Below are 26,214 nucleotides of genomic sequence, written 5' to 3' on the forward strand. Positions count from 1 at the left end.
TCATGTGGTAGTATTTGAACATTTAAGTTACGTCACGTTTTCTGATCGTATCACAGACATCATCAGTACTTAAAGAATGCTATCCAAACTGGATTTAGTGCACTGCAGAATGTGAAACACTGAATAAAAATGATTATATTCGTAGCTTTTGATAGTTTGAAAGATTTTTAAAATATGCCACTACTGGTGTTTCATATCATGATGCATATTATGTGTTGCCAATAATCTACATAAACAACATATCATGTATCAAGAAAATAACATAAGGTATTATGTATAATGTTCTATTTTTGCTACATCACCCAAAAGTTTAAAGTGTAGTGTTTGTCACAATGTTTATACTGAGATCTGACTCAGTTGTAGAGAAGTGCGGCTATACCTTTTCTCCGGGTTTGATGTGGGCATTGACATGCTTTAGGACAGGCTTCAGAGTGCTGTCGTACCTAACGCTCAGGTTTTGGATCTGAATCTCTCCCTGCTGGGGCCAGCCCTCTGGGACCTGGGACGCAGCTGAGAGACAGAGGAGGCAGATACAGAAAAAGATGTTAAAATGCTACAAAGACTGAGAGAGAAAAGTATGTGTGATGGAAAAAAGAATACAAAAGACATTCTGATGGAGTTACAGAGACAGGGCAAGACAGTACAATGCAGTAGAAGCCACAGTAGAGTGAAAGCTACAGAAATGCCAGTAAAAAGCATGCCTGTGGGAAAATTGTGAAGAAGCACAGTATAATACCAAGTGGCCTGTGTAGGATCTGGGTCAAAACCAGCCCTTCAGTGTGTGAAATGCCTTTTACTCACACAACAGCCCCTCATAATTCTCTGGTTCTGTCTTTAGCAGGGTATTAATCCTCTTCACTGCTCCTAACTGCACCTCCATATCAGCCAGGTTACGCACCATCCAGTTCAGATAGTTAGACACCTGTATAAACATGTAGGTACAAACTATAAGACCGAAGGGCAGCAGAGGAAATTACACAGAGGAGCAAACGGCTACATCATAGTAATTTAATAAGATCAGAATCGTCTTTATTTGCCAACATTCTAGGGTCAACAGACATTTACATACACGTTACTATCCAAAAGATGGGAATCACATGCCATGTGCATAATTTTTGTGATTTTATTTACAGTAATAATTTGTACAATGTAGATTTTAATGTAATAAACAAGACATGAAAAGTTATTTTTACTTTGTTCATTCAATATTTAAGTATTTTGAGAACACGGGAACACCAGTATGTAAAGAATAAATAGTGGAATTATCTAATTACAGTATTTCTGCCAAGTTATCTGCCTTGAGGTTCAATCACTACTTTAGAAATATGAATGCATTCTGGATGTTAATTTAATTATAAATTAAAAATCAAATGACTTGAAACACATGAAGCTGTAATAGGATCATATTAGAATAATTTTATACACGTTTCTTTGTCCGAAACAAAACTGTTTTTATATTAATATTACTGAACATTGATTCCAAACTCTATATTAAATATCTCTCTATATAAAATCATCAGCATATCGCTAAAATAGTGCAAACATGCAAATATACAGAGGCATCAATTCCTAACATTACATTCAGATTACAAATTTGAATATCCTTACTGCAACCCTACAGTTTTGTGTGTTTACCATGAGAGCATAAGTCAGGCCCAGCCCCACCAGCCCCGCAGAGAGATGACTGTAAAGCGAACTGGTGATAGAGGCCACAGCTGCTATGAGGACAATACAGGCTCCAATGTATTCCTGGAAAAAGGGAAAGAATAAGAAGTACACAAAAAAGTGCATTTCGAGCTGACGTCATCTGTAACGATCTGTCTTGACAGCATGTAGGCTCTTGACCCATTCCTATATTATCTCTTCTTAAACCTGTCAATAGCAGGGTCAAACACGCTGCAGCCCTAATTGGAGCGTTGCATTTACAATCTTGGCTGCTCCTTCTGTAATACACAGTCAGCGCATCATTTTAAAAATCTCACATCCTGTAATTCTATGAAATCCTATAGAGGGAGCAAATACCCAATAAAAGTGAAAAATGCTCGAATGAAGCATACTGAAATGCAGTACTATGAAACATGAGACATCATGGACAGGTGGTCTGACATTACCACATCGACAGCTAAATCAATAAAAAATTATTGTATGAGGGTGCATTACTGTATGAGAACTACTGATTGCAAAATGTTGCGAAACATTCATGTATCATGATAATAGCAACAGTAGCCAGGCTGCTGTATTTAGAGTCACACACCAACAGCAGCAGGTAAGCAGTTAGTTGGTCATTTGGATTACTTAGGCTAAGAAAACACAGCAAAAGAACAAAGGCAACACTTGGAACAGATGGAACACACTGAAAAAGTGATACATTAATTGACTTGACTCAGGTATGTACAGCACCCTCCACAATGTTTGAGACAAAAGCATGTTTTATTTATTTGTCTTTGTCCTCCCTAATTTGTACCTAAGCAATTCACATATGATTAAAGTGCACATTCTCAGACTTTAATAAACACTATTTTTATCAATTTATGCATACATACATTCAATTTTATCATGTGGAAGTTATAGCACTTTTTATATACCCCCCATTTCAAGGCACCATAATGTTTAGAGCATAGCAGTGGTGTGAACTATCAGTTAGTCATGTTAAGTACTTTCTTGCATATCCTTTGCATGCAAACTGTTTGAAGTCTTGAAGTCTTGAGTTGCGACTCACAGACATCACCAGGTGCTGAGTATCCTCTCTGGTGATGCTCTGCCAACCTTGTATTGCAACCATCTTCAGCTCCTGCTTATTTCTAGTTCTCTTATGTTTTATCTTCAGCATATGAAAGGCATGTGCAATGGGATTCAGATCAGGTGACTGACATGGCAGAGTACAGAGGCAAATAAAAATATTTTTTTACTTTGTCTCAAATATTATGGAGGGCACTGTATATCATTTTCAAATGAATAAATATACTACATCACATTTTTGCCAAAAGTAAACAAACTGAAATACAAAACTGTGTTAATGCAACGTATTTTATTTATTTTATCAGCTAAGCTGATAATGTGTAAGAAGGCAAACTTACCATGCGAACCTCCAGCCAGCGGTTGGCAGCAGTGAGGAAAAGAGATGCGACGTTATTAGCATCTGTGAACTCCAGAAGCCTCTGGCGAAACCTGGCCTCATACCTACATCATACAAAAACACTCAGTACAGCAGCAGATTAACACAGCTAAAGAGAGACTCATATCAGTGTTTAGACACTGTTTATCAATAATTTTGATTTTATTCAGCTGAACACCTATTTATCGTTACTGACTAGAATGGTCTCTCACCTGAAAGCTCTGATGGTGGTGAGCCCCTCCACTGTCTCTGAGAAGTGAGAGAGTAAAGGGAGCTGTGTGCTGTCCTCTAGCTGCTGTAGATCTCTGAACAAGTATACACAAAGAGCTTATCTTAAAACAATTTCTCATCCACTATGATCAAGCTTTAATTTCACATTATTAAGAGTCAATAAAGGGAAATAATTGCTGATAGGTCTATACGTCACAAAAACCATGAGAGTCAATTCAAAAGGCTCCTGCAATTCTGTGCATGGGGAAGTGGCACAGAAATAGGAGGACATGGTAATTAACAGGGATTTTCTCTGTCAAGCACACTCATCTTATTTAAACAGCTGCTCTAACCGCATGAAAATGGCAACCTCAAAGATAATGGCAGGGGTGACTGAGAAGCTAAAATACAGACTAAAACAACACAACATATTACAATACGTAGAACAGGTTGGAAGGTAGGAAGCTGGTTATCTAGAGGCCTGTGCCATTGTTGCATGTCTGATTACACTTAAACAGGCCTTTATACAAACAGGCTAGTAGAGATAAAAGTGGATGGGAAAGAAAAAACAAAACAATTCCATCTTCACACTAGACACAGCTCATGACTGAGGTCTAAGGAGAAAGAAGAGACAGAATCTGGCAGTACAGAAAACAAAAGAAGAAGGAACTGAATTTAATTTATCCCATTCCACTGGAGATTGTAGATCTTGTGGAATAAAAGGACGATAGGCAAATAAGCTTCAGTCAAATAAGCCTCAGAATTTTGGCATGAAAATGACAATTCAATTTATCCAAAGCTGAATTAGATTATATCTAACCAAAAGCTGCTTATTTCCAGTGTGCACTGTGTTTGTGACCAACGCTGCTGAAATCACCAGACTGGTTTTGACTGGCTCATTAGGGTTCTAATTGTAACGACTTAATTTTTAACTCAATCACACCACCTTGTTTTGCACTCTCATTCTCATGGAGCTCTGTTTGATATGATACACCGCAGCTACAAGGCTGCCTACACTGGAGTGATGCTACATCACAGTTATGTGGCTGTCTGAGCCAGCAGCTTGAGCAATGCTACTCAGCAGGTATAAGGCTGCCTGGGCTAAGAGGGACCTCCCATCTTGGCTAAGGACTCTTTCTGGGTGTAGAGGCTTCCCAAGGCAGTCACCTTCGCAATGCAACACCACAGACATGAGGCCTCCTGGGCTAAAAGGGCCCTTCCCACGGGACCTTCCAAAAGATTCTTTTTAGGCAAGCTAAGTGACTCTATACCGTGGTCGGGTGAGGAACTGTATGTGTGTGTGTGTGTGCGCCTGCATGTTTGTTGTGGGTTGTTTTTTATTGCTGATTATGTATTTTGGTACTTTTGTAAAGCGTCCTTTGAGAAAGGCACTATACAAATTCAACTTATTGTTAATATAATTATTAACGAGTGCCAGTATTATTACCCTTTAACCTCCAGAATTCTATTCCTCAATTTCATAACTACATAACTTTCATGTTAATGATGTATAGATCAATTTATAGTAGCTGCTAGATAATACATCCTAAGATTAATAAGCGAATAATAGGCCCAAAGTGTAAGAGGTTAAACAGACTAAACAAGCTCTATTTTCTAGCTTGCCTGCTTCTATTTCTAACCATGTCTATAAATACACTGACTGTCTCTGGTGAAAAGCAGTGCTTCTGCAGATAGCATACCTGGATGCCACTCTGAAGTATTTCTGGATGAAGTAGCAGGCGATGGCGAGGGGAGCGAGAGCGATGAGGAAGACAGGTGTGACATATGAGATCACACCCAGCGCAGACACACACAGCAGTGTGGAGCGTATCAAACACTCTAGAGTAGTAGGTATGTGCTGGACACAGAGAGAAGAGGGAGGGAAGAGGAGAGAAGGAAAAGAGAGAAAAGGCACAAAGGGAGAGGACACCCATTAATCACAGTGTCATTACCTTGTTTAGCTTGATCAGCAAAGTGTTGGTGCGAGTGGGGCACTGAGACCTATTAGTGTAGCAGAAGGTGCTCTAAAACCCTTAACGCCACAGCGAATCCTGGTCTCACATTTAAAATGGAATCACATTTCCATGGGAAATAACAGCATCTCCTTTGTCATTCCCCATTTTGGTTAAAGGATGGTTTGGTTAAACAGTGTAGTTGGTTTGGTTAAACAGTGTAACACAAATTTATTCTTGGTGGCTACAACTGATGTATAGACAGCACGCATCATACGCTTTAAAACTTGAAAATTTTCTTGTAAATGTCACTTTTGTGGCATCTTCTATGTTCAAATTTTAATGCCAAGTTGATCACAATTGTTGATCAACTTGGCATCACTCCATGTTTTCGAAGTGTATATATGATAAAAATGTTTATTTGTAGAGACAGGTCAAAAAGTGCTAACTTACACAATTTCTGTACAATGAAATTATGTAACTTTGATTGGTGCTGATTGGTGGTGTTTAGAGGGCAGGGGTGAGTAATGTCCATTTATTTGAGCTCAAGCTATGTCTGTCATCAGTGGGAATCTACAAAGCAAAATATGTGATCAAACCAATTTGACCTTTTTAGGCTTGTATTTTAATATTTGCATACAGTGAACAAAAATACTATTAATCTGTTAATCATAATTATTTATTTACCAACTAATTGTCAGATAAAATGTTATGATCCTGACAGGCTTACTAATTAGCACTAACAAAGGGAAGTGTTTGTTTTCTGGTCACAAGAAAATGCAAGATGGTTGCAGTATTCACACCACAACAACAGTACATGTGAGTAAAAGAATCTGGACCAAGTCAAAATACAGTAACAGACAAGCTATGTTTGTAACGACAGCATCTGAAAATATAAACAACTTAGCCTGGAGCTTTTGCAGTAGTGAAACTAAGACATTTTAAGTTTTTTAAGACTGAACTCCTCCTGAAAAGTCAGACAAATTTAGAACATCAGTCACACAATAATGACAGCCTCAGTCATCAAACTAAACGTATGGGGTCACTGATCCCATTAATGTGCCATTACTGTGAAAAACTCCTTTGGTTACAAATGGCAAAATTATCATTTTATTTCCACTAGAAAGCAAAAAACACCAGGGCATGAAGAAAAGTATATGTAACATTCACTAAAACCAAAATAATCACAGTAACCTCCTTGTGGTATGACTATGTAATATGGTATAAAGTAATACGGGACCCACATGGTGAGCAAGTGTCTCTCACTACTGGTGAATGAGTAGCATACCTGGTCTATGGTGTTCGTATCAGCAGAGAATCGGTTCAGAATGCTTCCCAAAGGGGTTGTCTCAAAGAGTCTGGCAAACAAAGAGGAAACCATCACTCAGAAGACTCAAGCGTAATATGCAGATAGAGCTTTCTCATCCCCAGTTTATTTGGAGCATTTACCACATTATAAACCCATATTTTGCCTCATTACACATCTGTTATTTATAGTGTGATATTGTCTAATCACACTGGTCCATATGAGGGGTGAGCTACTCAGAGAACATTAGTCACCTGACCACACAGTGTGTAATGTGTCCCTCATTAACCATGAGCAGCCATGATGTTGCCATGGTGCTGAAAGCACAAATGCTGTTTGCTGTCTTCAACCCAGCAGATGGGATACATCAGTCAACAGGCAGACAGTTCACTGGGGACTGACTACGCAAAACGGTAAACGTTTTTAAGGTCGACCACCCAGGAAAGTGCATACTCATATACACACCACAAACAGGTCTGTTTAATATCAAGGTAATAAATGTTTAATAAAGCATTAATAAGGCCCCAGGTGTGCATACCTCATGGGGGCGAGGATGATGTTATTGAGCAGACTGTGGTGTAACTCTTTAGCTACGCGCAGCCCCGTCCACTCCACAGCCACGGAGGTGACCAGACAAAGCACGATGCCAAGACAGCAGAGCACACTAAAGACCAGCAGGTATGAAGAGTGACTGAAACCACAGTCCTGCAAGACAAAGACAAAAACAGAAAGATACTCAAATACTGTGTCACTGGTCCAAATGAATAGTACTAGAACTAGCAATACAGGCAGGGAAAAGGTTATGATGAAAGCAAAGCACCAGCGACAGTCTAAAGCATTAACCTAATGTGTTCAAAACTCAGTTAATTATCCATGCCCAAAAAATGCTAAAAGCAGAGCAAATCAATAGAGTAATAACCCAAAGGACTGTGTCTGTTCTCCTAGGAACTCTAATGCATGTCCATGGGAAATCACCAGCAGTAAAACATCAGACAAATTAAAAGAGACTCCAATCTCTCTCACCATAGCAGCAAATTCCACTCAGCAAGCATAATGCAATTTACAATCCTTTTAGTGCATAAATGGAATGGCAGTGGATTAAATATTAATTAGGATACTAAATAACATAAAAATAAATGGTTCTCTGAATTGCAGGAGCAGGTCACTACAGGTTAGCCCAGTTCATACGATTCATTGATCTCTATCTAGTTTCTCTGAACAGTGATGCATAAGGCAGAATACTGGGGTTTTTATAGGTGGTTGATCACACAAGGAACAGTAGTGCTAAAAATCTTCATGGAGCTGAAAACACTTCAGTGGGTGACGTGTTCACTTTGTTTCAAGACTGTATTTTAAAGACTTTATGGCATTCGAGTTTCTATGTATTACATGTCCTGCTGTAGTGTGCACTGGTGCAGGCGTGACTGTGAGTGATCAGTCTGCTATTCCTCTCACAGCAAAGCTGATATACTGGCATGTCTATTAATAAAGTCTGAGTGTGTGTCACTCAGATAACCCCATACACCTGCTGTGACCTTAATGTCATTACGACACCTCTCACACACTGTGTATGGGTGTGTGTGTGTGTGTGTGTGTGTGTGTGCATAAAGTAGAGGTGGGAAGTAATGAAGCACAATATTTTTAGTTACTGCACTTAAGTAGTTTTTTCCACTTTAAACTTTTGACTTTTACTTACTACATTAAAAAAAATCTTCTATGCACTATCATTAAAAAAATCATAATGTAATTTTTGCATCAAACACCTTCCAGCAGTTGTTTAACCCCTTAAAATCCCAGACTTATTCCATCCAATGGATGGGACCAGCCAGTCGTCACATCCCCCACCAACAAAGGAATTACAACCCTATTTCCAAAAAGGTTGTGACGATGTGCAAAATATAAATAAAACAACGCAACGATGGCAAATAATTCAAATCCTATATTTAATTGAAAACTGTACTAAGACAACATATCAAGCAGGCAGTACAGTTTAGCACTCAGACTCTTTTACTATGCAGACATGCTATTATAATACGTGCAGAATGTGGTCTGACATTGTCTTGCTGAAATAAGCAAGGCCTTCCCTGAAAAAGACATCATATGAATGGCATCATATGTTACTACAAAACCTGTATATGTCATTCAGCATTAACAGTGCCTTCACAGATGTGAAAATCACCCACGCCATGTGCACTAGTGCACCCCTTTACCTACATGGATTGTGACTTTTAAACTACGCACTGATAACAAGACAGATGGTCCCTCTCCTCTTTAGCCCAGAGCATGCGGTTTTGATGATTTCCAAAAAGAATTTTAAATGTTGATTTGTCGGACCACACGACGCCGTTCCACTTCGCCTCATTCCATCTTACGTGAGCTTGAGCCCAGAGAAGGCAACATTTCTGGATCCTGTTTATATACTGTTTCTTCTTTGCATTGTAGAGTTTTAACTTGTACTGAGTTTTAACTTGTGGACGCAGCAATGAACTGTGTTCACAATCATTGGTTTTCAGAAGGGTTCCTGAGCCCATGAAGTGATTTCCACTACAGAATCGCATCTGTTTTTAATGCAGCCCCCACTGAAGATCATGGCCAGCAAATACTGGTTTTCGGCCCTGTCCCTTGCATACAGAGATTTCTCTGGACTCTCTGAATCTTTTAACGATATTATGTCACATAGATTATGAAAAGTCTTTTGCTATTTTACGTTGAGAAACGTTATTCTTGAATTGTTGTACTATTTATCCACGCAGTCTTTCACAGAGTGGTGAAGCTCTTCCCATCTTTATTTCTCAAAGACAGCCTCTCTGGGGTGCTCTTTTTATACCCAATCATGTTACTGACCTGTTACCAGTTAACATAATTAGTTGTGAGATGTTCCACCAGGTGTTTTTTTTTAGCATTACTTTACCAGTCTTTTGTTTCCCCTGTCCCAACTTCTTAAAATGTATTTATAACATTCAAATGAGAATGCTCAATTTTAAAATGTGCACAAGAAGTGCCCTTTAAATTTAAGAGTCAGAACTTGTGTACTTAAATTATGAAGCTGGTATGACATATACATGCAAAAGCTGTCATAACTGGCACTGTAATGATGACAATGCTGAGTGCAGATATTATGACAGTCCAATGTGTCAATGTGTGGTTGAGTATTATATTTTTGTAGATACTTGATCAGTACAAGTGTAGCATGTACACATCTTCAATGCCAAGAAGAATCTTTCAGCACACGTAACAGCATACTCAGTGACCAAGTTCTCTCAAACCATAGCATCTCAATAGAATAGAACAGAATACACTTTTTCTTATGAATATTTCATCCTGTACAAGTTAATAAAATAAAAATTTAGATGTATTAATTAGTTTCATCTAATGCTATACTATTTAAGGACCATTGTGTAACTGAAGTAATTATGTCATACATTTCCTTTGCATTTAGTTTATATTCTTTATCTACAGTTTCCAGTCTCCTTCTATTCTATAGCAGTGCTCTCATTTTCCTATCACCATGCCCAATAAGTGCCCCTTCTTCTGTACCGCCCCACAGTACTACCGTCAGTCGACAATGGTTAGAGAGGGAAATTGAATGATGCTATAAAACACACAGTCTCACAAGCCTAATGCGGTATCAACTAAAAGTTAGAACATGCAGTTTCAACAGAATTTCTTCATTCCACTTGTTAACATAAGCTGATAAATAATGAATAAAAAAATAATGAGCTGCTAAATAATGGAAAATCTGTTGCAGTGCTGTTGCGATGGTGAATTTTCAACAGGCTGGCAAATGGGCAAAAAATGTTACCCCTAAAACTTCACTTTGTTACCACTACCATTACCACATGATTTCCCTTATCTATGCAGTCACGGGACAAAAGGTAATACGTCTTGGTGACGTTCACAGTCGATATTTTACTATTTTGGTGTTGTGGTGTTGCAGTGTTCACTACAGCTCTAATAACTAGAGAAACACACAAATGTTGATAGAATATCATAGTGGCAATAGACAACCTCATTTGTTCGCAGTGCTTACCTGAACCAATGTGCAGTTGTGTTGGTCAGCGTGGATCTTGGCACGGATGACGTCAGAGGTCCAGTGTGCGAGCCACACGTCAATAGCCACCATGAGCGAGTGTTTGAGCAGCTGGGAGAGCACCAGCAGCGGCAGCAGTAGCAGGCCGGCTGAGGTCAGGTATTTCCCACATGATCCCCATGGAATGGTGGCTCTATGCCTCATCACCTGCGACAGGTTGTCCTCATCATCACTCTCCACCGACTCTTCTACAGGTACACACAGCGACGCCAGGTGAGGGACGCTCTGATTGGAGATTGCCTCATGCCTGCTTTGCTTCCGTGATGTGACTGCCTGTTTATTAGCTACTGCTACTTCTACTGCTACTACTACGATTATGGATGGAACAACACAGAAAAAAACATTTTCTGCAAATGATGCATAACACTATCAACCACTTTGGCTGACATAATATTAAGCAATGGCAAGCAAGCTTTATTACAAACAGTACCTACAAGCAGTCATCTGTATTAGCACTGAAAATCACAGTTTTCCCTATGATAACTGTTAGATTCTGTCACTTTTTACTTCAATTTGATTGCGTGTTATGAAATAACACAGTATTCTTTTCACTTTTCTTCATCTCTTACACGGCACCACTCACACTAGTCTAAACATGTAGATACACTCTAGAATTACAGGCACCCCTCATAAACATAAAGGCAAGAGAAAAGCTGTTTTTGTTGTTTACCATCTTGTTTATGGTCTTGCAATGAAAATATGAGCAAAATCTAACCTTTCAGTGCAGCAAAATCTGTAAAAGAAAAAACAAATACTTCATATTTTCTCATATTTGCCAAGGGTTTCAGGGGGGCCAATAATTCTGGAGGTCACATTATCCAGCCTCTGACACTTTACTGCTCTGCCACAAGCAGCATAAAGCCTAAACCTAGCCTCCTGGTGAATGTACTAGCATGGCAGAGAATGGACAGAGCTTGACAGAAGAGAGGGAGCTAAAAAGGGCCTCTCGGAGAGATGTATGTGTGCCTAGAGCTGTCAGGCTACTCATGTAGAATGAAGAATGAGGAGCAGGAGAAAGAAAGAGAAGGAGAGAGAGAGAAAGAGAGAGGGGTAGGAGGCATATGAGAGAGACAGAAACACACCTGAAGAAAAAGAAAGAATGACACTAAGGCAGAAGAAGGCCAGGAAAAACAGGTGGGGAGAGACTGATTTTGCTGAAAATTACTAACATTCACTTCACTAATATAGTCATTTCTTCTGACTGTATTTAGCTAAGTTCATGCAAGCCCAATGACTGTTAAATGTGCTAAATCAAATGAGGACAATGTTGGTATTCACCAGTGGCAACTAGCTAACAGTTAGCATGGCTCGGCTCTTTCTTTTCCTCGTTTATTTTTTTTTTCATCAATCTCCCGGTTTCTTTTCTATTGCTCTCCCCCCCGACCCGAGTTATGTTCATATAGCAGCCAAGTTGGAGTAAAGGCGAATCATTTTTTGAAACAGAATAAGAAAAACATGATAAACATCTTTAAAAACTGCGTTAAAATATACTTTGGCGGGTTACCATACACCGCCAAAGTGTAACCTGAATATGGGAACATTGATATTCTGCCCTTCGGTGGTACAACAAACACGTCATCATACATCAGTCTGAAATATTGGTCAAATCTAAACATTTATGGTTTGTTACACTGGCCTGATAGATCTACAGAACTTAAGAAGAACGTCTTCAGTGACTATAACTGGGGTGAGGGGAAAATTATCACTTAAAGAGAGAGAGAAGTAGTGAAAGCAAGTATATAGTGTTTCTATGCTTTCTGTCTAATGTTTACTCATGTCTCTGTGGTAGGTGGGCTTACCCAGACTATGAATGCTAAGCTCTTCCACCCACTCTCTATTCTAAAATTATAACACAGCCTCATGCAGTCTTTTTAAGTGCATTGGTGGGTGTGCCCTAAGAGGACATGCTGGGAGGACTGGGAGAGAAGGAGAGAAGGAGAGAGGAAGAGAGAGTAAGAGATGAAGTTAGAGAAACGCAGAGAGTGAGAAAGAGACCCCACAAAGGCAGGTAGCATTTAATACACATGCTGGATGTATTCTCAAAGGACAGTGTAAAGCAGCAGCATTTCTGCATGAATGGAGCCATGCAGCCAAGGGCAGAGGCACAGCACACAGCACTACAAGGCAAAAGCAGAGTGGACAAAAACATGCACTTTAACCCACACCTGCTTCAGGAGTGAGTGCAGTCCCCATTGCTGTAGTGACAGAGTCCACACAGGGCCACCCACATTCATCAGACAGAGACAGAGAACACAGCCTGATAACACTCCATATTAACATCTCACAGAACAACAGCACATAAGAGGACACTGGCGTCAATTATAAGTGGCCTGACAGGTACTGAAGAGGCCACTTTATCGTCTAGTGCAGGGCTGAACAGTGTAGATTTACACAACTATTTACTGCATTGTTTTGCCGTGAAAAACAGAAACCAGAGTGTAAATTATACAACAATAAAGAGGAGTAGGGGTGGGGGGGCATCAGACCCCCGCCACACAGACACTCATTTTAACTATAAAACAGATACAGTGCTGTGAAAAATTATTTGCCCCTCACCCAATTTCTTCTATTTTTGCTAATTTGTCACATTTTAATGTTTCAGATCATCCAATTATCAATTAATCATCCATTAATTTTAAAATAAGATGAAGACAACACGAGTACACACAAAACGCAGATTTTAAATGATCATTCCATTTACTGAAGACAAAGATTTATTCAAAACCTATATCATCCATGTGAAAAAGTAATTGCCCCCCCCCTCCCCAACCTAATAACTTGGTGTGCCATCCTTGGCAGCAACAACTACAACTAAACATTTGCGATAACTTGCAAGACGCTACCACCACCATGTTGAATTTGTTTAACTGGTTGATTTAGTAGCCAAGGGGGCAATTACTTTTTCACATAGGCCCAGGTAGGGCTGAACAGCATTTTTCCTTCAATAAACGAAATCATCATTTCAAATGCATCATAAATTCATGCTAGCCATCTACAACAACTATGCTGCAGAGTGTAACAAACTCCATCACTTTCCACAGGACTATTGAATCTGCTAAAGAAGAGATTCTGGCAGCAATATTAGCTTTTTTTCTCTCTTTCTTTCCCAAGTACCAGAAAACAGTTCCACAGCTGGTTTAAGACTTGATAACAGATGTGTTTACTTTGATAAAATCAAATGTTTTACTATAAATATGCCACAGGAGCTGCTGTGCAACTATCACACCAACAAGATCATCACATTTAAGTCACATTTAAATTATTTGTTTGTGACAAGATCATGTTTTCTGCATATCAAAACACACGCAAGAAGAGCATGGAGAAAGAAAAGTGTTATTAAAAGAACAAGAGTAGATAATAAGTCAAAAAAGGGCCCCTTTTGGTCTCAGAATTAAAAAGTTAAGGACTAACTGATAGTGTTTTGAGAAAAATGGCTCTGTGTTTGTGTGGACTGAATAAAAATGAGCTGGGCTGAAAGATGAAGGCTGCAACAACGCTGCGAAAGGTTGCTCTGGCTTTTTTCAAATACTATCTTTTGGCACAATGTGGCTATTGGAAGGTAATATAGTAGGGCTGACTGCCAGCCATCCAGCAGTCGTGAAGGAGCTGCCAACCCTGTTCTAGAAGAGGGACACACTGATCAATGTGTTGCCAAAGGACAGAAACACAACACTGAGTACGGCAGGTTCAGAACAGAGGATATGGAGGCAGGTGTCAAGGTCAACCTAGAATAGGCTGTTAGGTAAAGCGGACGCCTTTGCACAAACAGACATAAGGACATCAAAGCACATCGCCATCTCAGATCATATGAACTAAGCATGTTTCATTGCATAAAGCTCCAGCCCTCTTCAAATGCAGCCTGACACCACACTACAGAGCACATGGTACATCATGTCTCCAAACAGAAAAGGCCAACACAGTGATATGGAAGAGACAGAGACAAATCTTCACAAGTGAAACAGGTGTAAGCAGCAAGTATGCTATGCTTCTTCTTACCCTCCTCCTCTTCCTCGGTCTTCAGTGCCTCTCTGGAGTACATGGCTCTCCTCAAGTTCTTCCTCTCCAGTACAGTCATGCTTTCTGCAACAGTCTCCTACAACACAAACCCAAGCCCACAGGCAGGCTTATTCTCAAATAAAATAAAGGCACTCACTTTTTAGTTCAAGACATGTACATTACTGTGTAAAAGTCTGACCACTTCAGAAGGTTATACCTAAAGATATTTATCTGGGCACTGAGAATTAGAATCAGAACAGTATAATAAATATGAATAAACACTGATACAATTATTTAAATGTTATGTATGTTAATGTGTTAGCATAACCAGTTTTTCAAGACCCTGACTGAGGCAGCTTATACTTTCTTAGGTTCAATTAGGTGTGCTTGGGGTAGAAAAAATAACCATCTCACAAGATATCAAGTTTTTTTAATGCATTTAATGTATTAATACTTTTTTTTATTAATTCTAATTCACAAGCAAAAACACATTTACTTCCCCAATAAATTGTTCTACATTTTTTAGCTGTTTATATATAATAGCTATATAATTGTATTAGCTATATAATAAGCTCTTGTATCATGAATCACATACTGATCTAGTCTAGGATAGTGCACTTGCTCCCTCTGTGGGTTGTACCTTCTCAAACTCCTGGTCCTGCCGATTCATGAGGGTTTTCCATTGCTCAAACAGCTCTGGCTCAGAGTTCTGGATGTCTTTCAATGTACCCTCTGTCTGTATTGTTCCATCCTTCATCGCGATGATCTACAGACAGCCCAAGCAGACATCCAAACCATTAGCACATCCCTCTGTTCCCAATAACACAGTTCTCACATTCCATATATGACAACAGACAGATGGCATCTCTCAGGAAAATAAGGACATGCAATTGATGAAGATGGCTTTAAGAACAGAACGGGTGCCTGTTGTGTCAAATTAAGAGCTGAGTAATAGACATCAGCCCAGAGAGGTAAATAATGCTCTCCTGGAACAGTGCCATCCATCACTGGACGGTAGGAGGGAGATGAATATGTGAGCAACCCATTCATTATGTCAGTCACTGCCAAAGTGAGCAGGAGCGTCTTCGCTTCAATCTATCACCCAGGGCACTGTATTAAATGAACGGTAGGAACGGTAGGATGCAAGTCGAGAAGAAAAACAATTAGAGGAAATAAAAGAAACAAATGAAAAACACAATTTTAGAAGCTTAAGAAGCTCCTGGGCAAAAGTTACTGTTTGCCTGCATGCATCTGTGTTGGTGTGTGTGTTTTACCCAGTCTGCATGGGGAAGGTATTGCAGTTTATGTGTGACCAGCACCACAGTTCTCTTCTCCTCTCTGAGGAGCTTCAGAATGCCCTCCTGCATTAGGTGGTCACTCAGGTGGATATCCAGCGCCGAGAATGGGTCGTCCTGCAAAACAACCAGAAAGCTCCATAACAGTCTACAGTAGTATATGGCCCAAAAGTGTAAAAGCTTTCAAATAATATAAACAGGAGACGCACTAATTATCTTTCTCCATCTCTGTTGATTACATTTCAAATTTACTGCCGTCTAAATATTTCATTTCAGGAAAATAATCACACTATACAATCACATCATTCTACCACCTTCACACAACTAAGAGGTTTTATTTATTTCACATTATATTCTTTCCAGTCGTAGTAAATATAACACTATACAGTTTGGTCAGAAGCAGTGCTCTCTCTATTCGACCACAAGCTCCACCTACGAGCACAGCAATTGGCTCATGAGCCACTGAATGCTATCGTTTTATTGGCTCCCTACCAAAAAATCTGCATGGATTAGGGCGTGCTTCCTGTAAATGAGGTACTGGAAGGTTAGGTTGCTGCTTGTTTTCACGCAATGAAGCTGATTCATCATTTGGGTTCAAATCGCCACTCATTTCCATGTCATAGAAAAGTTCAATGAATCTGATGCAGAGCAATTCATCATTAAAAGTGTTTTGTTACACAACTCTGATGAATATTGGTCAATGTCTTTTGATGGTCATAAATTAAAAAAAAATTATTCATAAAGGATAAACACAGTTAGGTTTAAAAAAATGAAACTGATATGAGATTGTTGCAAAGTTGTTTTTGAGGATTAAGACTTTGAGGCATTTACGGTAAGAGATTAGCTTCCTGCAGCACTGTGGTTCAATTTTGGCTCGTTCCTCTTGACAAACTGTTTTCAATTCCCCAAGGTTATTGCTGGACTCACAATTTCAAATCCTCCACAAATGTTTAATGGGATTCAAGCCAGGAGATCTTCTCCTGTTTCTTTGACAAGGCAAGGCAAGCTTATTCATATTGCATATTTCATACACAAAGGAAATTCAATGTGCTTTACATAAATAAAAGCAAAAGGAACACCAAAAAGAAAAATACAGACAAAGTGCTTAAGATAAAACAATAAAAATAAAAAATAAAGTGCTAAAAAGATACAAAGTGCAAAAGACTGATAATTACAATAAAGTACAAAGTACAAAAAAGCAAACTAAACAACATAAAAAATTAAAGGCAAATGACTTAAGCGTTATTAAACTTAGCTTATTAAAAGTGAAAATGCAGTAAGAATAAAGAGCAAGTTTTGGAGCAAGTACATGAAATAAGAAATGTTAATAACCTGAATTTAAAAATCACTACATTTGGGGCACATCGAAGATCTTCCAGCAGTTTCAAACAAGATGAGATGAAATTCTCCTCTAAAATTTCCAGGTTCATTATCCTAATTATATTTCTTTCGGTGATGTGTGATGCCCCAGTACTGGTTGCAGAGAAGCAGCCGCATATCATGATGCTCCCATCTACAGTTGTATGCCAAAGTTTGAGCAGTTCAGATAAGGACACATCCTCTACACACAACACACTTCGGCATGTTTTAATGCACAATTACTGTTGATTTGCTGAATTTAACATATTGGGAGAAAAATCATAAAATATGGCTTATGCAAACATGACACATTTTGTCTTTTTTTCTAGTACGTTAAACTCTGCAAACAAATAGAAATTGTGCACTAAAATTTGCATTTTTGAGTTTGTTTCCTGTAGAGAATGTGTTAACATATTTTCACATAGAAAATCAACAAAACGTATTATTTACATGAGGTATTTATACTTTTGTGTGTGATGTTCTTAGGATCAGAAGCATAACCCTCCTTACTCCAAACATGATGAGCTGAATTTTTGCCAATGAGTTATTTTTGTCTTGCCTTACTGGAGTACACTGTTCCAAAACAGCTCTATTTATCTAAATTCTCATATACAAATGTTTGTGTTCTGATTGTCTGCTCTGTACTGTGCCACCTGCGCAGAGCTGAAAATAGCTTTGAATTAAATTTCCATAGGCAATGAATACTTGTCCTTCTCAATATAATTTTCAAAATGATGTAAAACAATACAAGGAGTCAAAGGGCCTTCCTACAACAGTGTGACACAATAATTAACTGACGATATAGCAAGCACTATATTCAATAATAAATAGGGCAGAACCATGGCCTCAGGCACTGAAAGTTAACATGCCCGAGCAGAAAATTAAAGTGTGGCAGAATCTAAACTCAGTGTTGTGTATACAGAAAGGAGTGGACTGACTCTGACACTCCCAGAAGGTGTGCTAGAGAGTGTTTAAACTCACCAGAAAAACCACATTGGTGGTCTGATAGAGAGCGCGAGCTACACTGATGCGCTGTTTCTGGCCTCCTGAGAGGATGATTCCCTGTGGAGTAAGAAGAGGAGCTCATCAGACAGGTTACCATACTGCTAACAAAGCACATTCACTGATAGAGAGGGAGAGAGAGAGAGAGAGAGAGAGAGAATAGAACATGAGAGGGAAAGAGAGAGAGAGAGAGAGAAAGAGAGAGAGAAGGAGAAGTTGGAGGAGAGAGGGAAAGAGAGAAACAGAGAAAGAATGCAGATGCTTCATAATGCTAGAGAAATCCACCTTTTTTTTAACTGTGATTTTTCTTTGACATAAGCATATTGTATCTGTCTTTCATTTTGGTTAAAAAGTGGTCATGTGAGAAATAAACAGAAATAAACAGAAATGTCTGTACAACATTACTTTGCATAGATCAAGGTAAGTAAATATGCGGCAGGTTAACTGTGTTGGTTTTGGTTTGTACAAATCTTTACACAAGCTGCAAGGCTTGTGCTTGTGACAACTCTAAGTACTTCCTAAGAGGGCCTGAGTTAGATAACAGCAACACATGTGCTCTTTTCAGAGGAGGGAGGGAGAGAGAGAGAGAAAGAGAGAGAGCATCACCATCAATAAATGTCAGGTAAATACAGGGTGGTCTGCAATTAACTGGACAGTGACGCAATTTGTTATTTTAGTCTGTACTCCAGCACACTGGATTACATGTGGAAGTTAAGGGCAGAATCTCCTTCATGTCATTTCAGGCAATGCACATCAATAGGAATCACAGCACTTTTTACGCACAGTCCTCCTTTTTAGAAGATCAAATATAAATGGACAGTTGGCTGCTCAGCTGTTTCGTGGCCAGCTGGGGCATATACAGCTGTCTTTCAAAAGGAGGAGCCTGTAAAAACCTTCAGATGATTTATCACAAACTACAAATGATCAGTAAACCTCAGGAGCCTACACTCTTTGTCCATTTTTATCCGGTGCACTTACCATATGTAGTCCCTCTGTTTCTCTTCATAATTTGTTAGCCCTCTTTCAGCCTGTTCTTTAATGTTCAGGATCCTCACAGGACCACCACAGAGCAGTTATTATTTGGATGGTCACACTGCAGTGACACTGATGTGGCGGTGGCGTGTTAGTGTGTGTTGCACTGGTATGAGTGGATGAGACACAGCAGATGAGCTACTGTCTCTGACTTTACATCTACAAGGTGGACCAACTAGGTAGGTGTGTCTAGTAGAGTGGACAGTGAGTGGACACAGTGTTCCAAAACTCCAGTAGCACTGTTGTGTAATCGTAGAACTAAAAAGTGCACCTATATGTTGGATTTGTAAAAACGGACAAAGAGGGTGGATGTACTTAATAAAAGAGCTGGTACACGTGTTGACACACACACTAAGAAAAATTCCTCAAACAGCTGATACTTGGCAAAGGCTCAGATGTGTGTTTATCATACTTTCTGTTAATGAGCTCTTCTTAGGGTGGATGTAGAACTGTATCTTTTCTGCTACACAAAATTGTCAAATTCTTACATGAGTAAATCTGCTTTTTTATTAGAAAAGTTTTAAAAGAAATGCTTTGTATCTAATATAATTGTAACATAACATAAAATGATGTGATTGGTGTGATCGACAGCAGACTGACCCTTTCGCCGATCTCTGTCTGGTCGCCCTGTGGTAGTATGTCGATGTCTGGCTGCAGAGAGCACGCCTCGATCACTGTCTTATACCTGTACACAGTCAGGACACACATACCATGCTGCTCAATCATGCTGAATGTTTTTGAAGGTTATTTCTTCCAGCACACTCTCATTCTCCACAATGATTTGTATGAAATGTTAGTCCCAGCATTAAATATTGCAACTTACTAATCTGGTATGTCAGGTCAGAAATCTGACTCTGTCAGAAATATGCAAAGACTCGTGGTGGCAAAATACAAGATAAACAAAGGAATTTAGATCAGAAATTATGCTATATTTAACAATGAGAGGCAAATTACTGAGCTTTGTTTCTGCGGTGTGTTCTGCTCATCACAACTGAATGTATAGTTTTGTATAGAATGTATGGTTTTGCTTTTTTTACACAATCATGTGTGAATCTTAAAGGATTCTGTGCATCTTTCTAGGCCCACATGTCTGAGCGAGAGACAGAGAGAGGCAAGAGCAGGAAATGTAGACTGAGAGGGAAGGGCAGTGTAAACACTGGCCATTTATTTCTACCCTCACCACAGCAACAGTTGGCCAGAAGCTGCCTAATGTCTTCTGAAAGACAGTCCATTAGGGCATGTAGTCTAGCTCCAGTACCACAATAAATGTCAATGGATCTGTCAGAGAAGCCATTTGGAGGACTGATAAAAAAGAACCTGCTGCCAACGGTCACGGAAAAAAATAGGCAGCATATGGTGCATCATTTCAGTTCTTTGTTGAGAGAGAGCCAGCAGCTAGAGTCCATAAAGAAAAACACAGTACCATCAGGAGCACTCTTAAACACGCTAATGATGTCATTATGACAATAACAGATCGTGTCTGAAAATGCTGGTAATCACAGAATGAACCTGACAGATAGAACCTGTAGATAGAAATCTATAGAGGGACATGACAGTCCAAGCTTCTGGCAGAGAACAGGTACAGCAGGAAATGGACAAATGTGAACATATTCACTTGTATTACAGAGATGAATGTAAAGTGTTAGGTCTTACCTTTGTTTGATCAGAGGCATCTCAAAGGTAATGTTTTCTACAACAGACGCATTAAGAAGCCAAGGTTTCTGGGAAGCATACGCTACAGCTCCTCTCTTCCTGTTGGAAGACAGAGAGGATATTCTGTACTTTGTCATTGTCAGCCTGCAAATAATTGCAATGGCAGTTATATTACAGTAATGTTTGTTTAAGGTGTAAGGTCAGATAACCCTGAATCAGAACCATACAGTTCCATTTATCCCATAATGCAAACTTATTCTTAAATTATAGCAATACATTATATGAGTGAGGAATTGAGGCCTGGATTCGCTGGCAGATCTTATGCTGTGTCTACTATGCCTCACAGTAGCATGTGAACGAGGAACGTAGCTATGGAAATGGTCATGGTGGTGATGGCTGGCAAAAATGGATGGTTATCTGAGGAGGGCTTTAGCGGTGTCCATTATTTATTTAAGAAAGAATAAGGCAGGAGGATGCTCTGTACTCTTATTTTGCGGTACTAATACTGGGTGAGCACAAATGTCAACAATAATATGTTCAGTGTCTATGGCTCTCAAAATAATCAACATCAAAACACGGTCAACGGCAAAAGCTGGGAAAACTGAACTCTTGACTGAACTTTCCGCTGATCCACCGTTGTTATATAAACGTGGCATTCTGCATTTAAGAACTTAAAGTACAGACGGTTATACAGTACAGCATAGCTAGGAGAGCATCATAATGTTGTTCTGTTGATAATCAGAAATTATATAAACAAAATCATGTCTTATTAAAACATGGGAGCCTCACTCATGTTTGTGTGTGTTTATCTGGAGGATAAGTGTGTACACATACCTGATTTCATCATCACCAGCTGCATCTGGGCTGAAAAAGAGTGCGCACACACACAAACACACACACACACACACACACCATTACATGCAATTGTTTCACCTAAGAGGTAAGTCAGGCTAAGATGAGGGAAGTTTGCTGGATTCCGATACTTGGTGAAAATGTAAATATTTGCAGTCAGCAGTTATGTTGAAATCACTGTGGTGAAGGAAAGGAACTGGGTGAGGTTTAGGAGTTTTGTTTAGGTTAGTGACTAAGATTAGGTCCATTTCGCAGGGCCTATTTTGTGACAGTTTTTTACCTCAAGGCAGCCCTAAATCTGTTCAACAATCACAGCCTATTGTGACATTGACGTTTTGACTGTCATCAAATTACAAACTCATCACCAGTCCCCTCAAACATACAAATACTACACTTCGGGGGAATTTATACACCTTGCACATCATTATATTAGTGCTGTCTGCATTTTGCACTATTTATATTTTCATTTGTACTAAGACGAACTCAACACAAAACTCACTTCTCTGTGCATTTTTACAATAAAGAACCTGACTTGACTAGAAATGCCCATTCAGAGTGTACCTAGAGCTTCAAGCTTTCTGACAGCTAGAAGGCAGCCAACAGTAACAAGAGCTGTCTGTCCTTGGCTGCCATTCAAGCCTCGTGTAACATAGGAAGTACACACACAGGGCAAATGTGAGAAAGGCAGAGAATACACACACACTGTGAGAAAAAATGACCACAGTGTCAGCCTGAGGTCAGGGAGGCCATAATAAATAGCAAAGAACGAAGCTCTTAAGCATCGATGGATTCTTCCAATGACTCTTTGGTAGCGCTTCAGACTTCTTATGGTTTTTAGGGCACTCTGATGATGACAGTGTTTTCACAAAAAAACACAGCACCGTTTAAATGGGTATGAGTACAGTCATGTCCCCAATAAACAAACCTGATGTAGTTACACTTTATATTAATGAATCAACGTAGGCTGGAAAGGGCAAAAGGGAAATGGCTTATCATACAATTTAGCCTCACTAGCGGAAGATAACCAACCAAGCTTTTAAAAAATACTCTATTATGTTATTACAGCAAGAGGACTATTGATAGGGTAAGCAATGTGAATGAGTTTGTAGACTGCGGTGAGCCTGACTGCAGCTGAGCACACACAGGGTGAGTGGGGATGGGTTATGGGCTTAGCCCTGTTATTACGGAGCTCAGCAGAGCCAATCATGGCGTGAGGATTAACAACAGCCCACTGCAACCCATCGTGGGGAAAGGTGCTGCAGTGCACACACCATGAAATATACACACAAGCACAAACACAGGCATGCAAGACCAAGCACATCCATTCACCCAGGAGTTTTGCATTAAGTTAAAGGACAGCAGTAATTTATATCAAATGAAACTGAAGTCTCTCCAAAAACAGCACCTAATCACGATCAAAAGAATGTTTCCTCAATGTGTGTTATGTTGCAAGAGTAGAAAATGTACCTTTCATCTCCTTCTGAATCCAGTTTTGGATTACTGCAGAAGATAAGAATCAAAAGAAATAAAAAACTTTAACATATATGATCATGTATATAATAAAATATTTTGCCCTTATTACTATAATTATATTTACTATTGTCAAACTACTGGGTTTCCTTTCAGATTTTCAAGGAGATCATAGTTCGTGTAGATTCAAAAGATTTAATATTATCTGTGATGCAAGGTGATGTCAATAATTTAAGTGAAAGCATCTTTTATCTACTATGAAAGGAAACCTATTTTTACTACAGTGTACAAAGTTTATTCTGCATGGCTGTCTACATACTCGGCATAGTAGGCATAGCTTAATAATAGTTATCATTATTATTATTATTATTGTTATTATTAGTAGTAGCAGTAGCAGTAACAATGGTATTAATATGATAGAAAAAAAACTGTTTAATGACAGGACACAGCTGGTAAAATTTGGACTTTCACTAGACAGTACAGGATTTTTTTAATACACATATCTGCACCACAGACACTTACATAACAAATGCTAGGCAGCCAACAGGGCTTGAGCTAAACAGCTTGCCTAGTATTGTTAGCCTTAATCATCAACAGACAGTAAAAACAGATAGCAGTGATTTATAAATCTCCATTGTATCTGAAAACAAAAATAATGCAAAGAAAAGATGTTTATCTCATTAACTTAATTGTTTTTGTACATATATACTGAAATCGATGCCTGCAACATGTTCCAAAAAGGTTGGGACAGGGCAATTTAAGACTAAAAAAATTGTGAAATGTTCGAAAAACATCTTAAACAGGTGATGCAATCACACCTGGATGTGAAAGGAGCAGCCAAGAAAAGACCTTGACTTTTATGAGCAAGGATGGGTCAAGGCATACCACTTTGCAAAAGCTGTATCAGCAAAAAATCCAACACCTTAAAAAATAACATTCCTCAAACAGGAATTGAAGAATTTTAGGTATTTCACCCTCTTCAGTGCATAATATAATGAAAAGCTTCAGGGAATATCTGTGTGTAATGGACAAGGCTGAAAACCACAATGAACAGCCAAGTCCTTTCAGCACTTCAGTACTGTTAAAATGAAAAGTTAATGTTATCTAACTTTTTTGGAACATGTTGCAGGCACCTAATTTAGAATGAGCATATGTTTACAAAGTCCATAAGGTGATACATAAAATATTATGTTTTATGTTTTATTTAATAAAGATCAAACATAATTTACTAACCACTACTTTCTGTTTTTACTGGAATTTCACATTCTGTTTCAACTTCTCTGGAATTGGGTTTTACACTGACTGTAGGTGGAGGTCGCTAAGGCTATTAAACTGTAACACCACATGAGGTACATGTTGTTTTGTTTCGCTTTTTTTCATGATCTAAATTTAGTCACACTTCAGGTAAGCTGTCCTGGGTGAAAAAGCAACCATCTCCAGCATCTGAGACACAGATTAAAAGCAGACAACATGAGCACTGATACTTAGACTCTCACCTTACTATCTTCCAACACAATGTAAAATGATCATGCACAAAGACTACAGTCACACTGATCGTCTGTAGGTTCTCAGAATTAGATGAGCTGCTACTGAACATATCTAGTAGGCTATACATAAACAACAGATTAGCCTAATGAAATACCCCAAATCAGAAAAAGTTGGGACAGTATGTTAAAATAAAAACTGAAAACAGTGATTTGTAAAGTGACATCTACTGCATTGAAAACAATGCAATACATTATTTGAATAAAATTGTAATTAATTCAATTTAAAGGTTTTTTTTTCAAAATATACACTTATTTTAATTTTGATTCTTGCTACATATTTAAAAAAAAAGTTGAGACAGTAAAGAATGTATAACTTTGTAATGTTGCCATTCCTTTTCACAACACTTAAAAGATGTTTAGGGACTGAAGACACCAAGCGATGAAGCATTTCAGGTGTAATTTTGTCCCATTCTTCGTTTTTAGTTTTAAAGTGTGCCTCCTTGTTGCATTTTGCGTTTTAAAATGAGCCACACATTCTCTACTGGGGAAAGGTCAGGACTGCAGGCAGACCAGTCCAGCACCGGCACTCTCTTCTTCCGCAGCCATGCCTATGTAATGTGTGCAGAATGTGGTTTTGCATTGTCTTGCTGAAATACACATGGGCGTCCCTGAACAGGATGTCGTCTTGAAGGCAGCATATGTTGCTTCAAAATCTCTATGTGCCTTTCAGCATTAATGGTGCCACCGCAGAAGTGTAAGTTACCTTTGCCAAGGGAATGACATAATCCCATACCATGACAGGTCGTGGCTTTTGGACCTGTTGCTGGTAACATACAGTGTCCATTTCTTCCAAAAACTTCCTGAAATACTCATTTGTCTGACCACAATACAAATTTCCACTGTGTGACGGTCCATCCCAGACGCCTCCGAGCACAGGGAAGTCAAGGGTACTTCTGGACACCGTTAACATAAGGCTTTCTTTTGGCACAGTAAAGTTTTAACTGGAATTTGTGGATGTAACTACGTATTGTAGTGCTTGACAAAAGTTTACCAAAACAATCCTGAGCTCATGTGGTTATACTGCTTAAAGAGGAATGATGGTTCTTGATGCAGCACCGTCTGAAGGATCGAAGAGCACGGTTATTCAGCTTAGGCTTGCACCCTTGTCTTTTATGCAATGAAATTCCTCTAAATCTTTTGATTATGTTATGCATAGAGTGAAATATCCAAATCCTTCTCTATCTTTCTTTGAGGAACATTGTTTTTAAAAATTTCAATAATTTTCTCACATTTGTTGCCCATCATCAGCCCATCTTTGCTCCTTAAGGCCTAGGCTGCTTTTGTACCACATCATAATTACAATCACCCATTGGCATCACCTGTTTCAAATCACAT

The 26,214-nt window shown here is 39.0% G+C and overlaps 1 protein-coding gene across 4 annotated transcripts in view; it reads right to left on the reverse strand.

The window, feature by feature from the left end:
- The window catches only part of abcc8 (ATP-binding cassette, sub-family C (CFTR/MRP), member 8), a 68,134-nt gene that overhangs the window by 3,059 nt on the left and 38,861 nt on the right, over positions 1-26,214 (reverse strand). For 2 of the 4 annotated variants that reach the window (XM_036575830.1, XM_036575832.1), the window contains exons 18-35: positions 23,330-23,362; positions 21,845-21,874; positions 21,011-21,109; positions 19,958-20,042; positions 18,305-18,385; positions 15,944-16,081; positions 15,310-15,435; positions 14,670-14,766; positions 12,839-12,868; positions 10,614-10,861; positions 7,122-7,288; positions 6,566-6,635; positions 5,026-5,183; positions 3,328-3,420; positions 3,078-3,180; positions 1,636-1,749; positions 802-922; positions 380-510 (exon numbers count right to left, since the gene is read on the reverse strand). In XM_036575830.1, the coding sequence (XP_036431723.1) occupies positions 380-510; positions 802-922; positions 1,636-1,749; positions 3,078-3,180; positions 3,328-3,420; positions 5,026-5,183; positions 6,566-6,635; positions 7,122-7,288; positions 10,614-10,861; positions 12,839-12,868; positions 14,670-14,766; positions 15,310-15,435; positions 15,944-16,081; positions 18,305-18,385; positions 19,958-20,042; positions 21,011-21,109; positions 21,845-21,874; positions 23,330-23,362 (1,924 nt within the window). The remainder of the gene's footprint in view (positions 1-379; positions 511-801; positions 923-1,635; positions 1,750-3,077; positions 3,181-3,327; positions 3,421-5,025; positions 5,184-6,565; positions 6,636-7,121; positions 7,289-10,613; positions 10,862-12,838; positions 12,869-14,669; positions 14,767-15,309; positions 15,436-15,943; positions 16,082-18,304; positions 18,386-19,957; positions 20,043-21,010; positions 21,110-21,844; positions 21,875-23,329; positions 23,363-26,214) is intronic. The other 2 variants (XM_036575833.1, XM_036575831.1) reach the window with 2 other exon arrangements.

Source organism: Colossoma macropomum, unplaced genomic scaffold (assembly GCF_904425465.1).
Source record: "Colossoma macropomum unplaced genomic scaffold, Colossoma_macropomum, whole genome shotgun sequence".
NCBI lineage: Eukaryota > Metazoa > Chordata > Actinopteri > Characiformes > Serrasalmidae > Colossoma > Colossoma macropomum.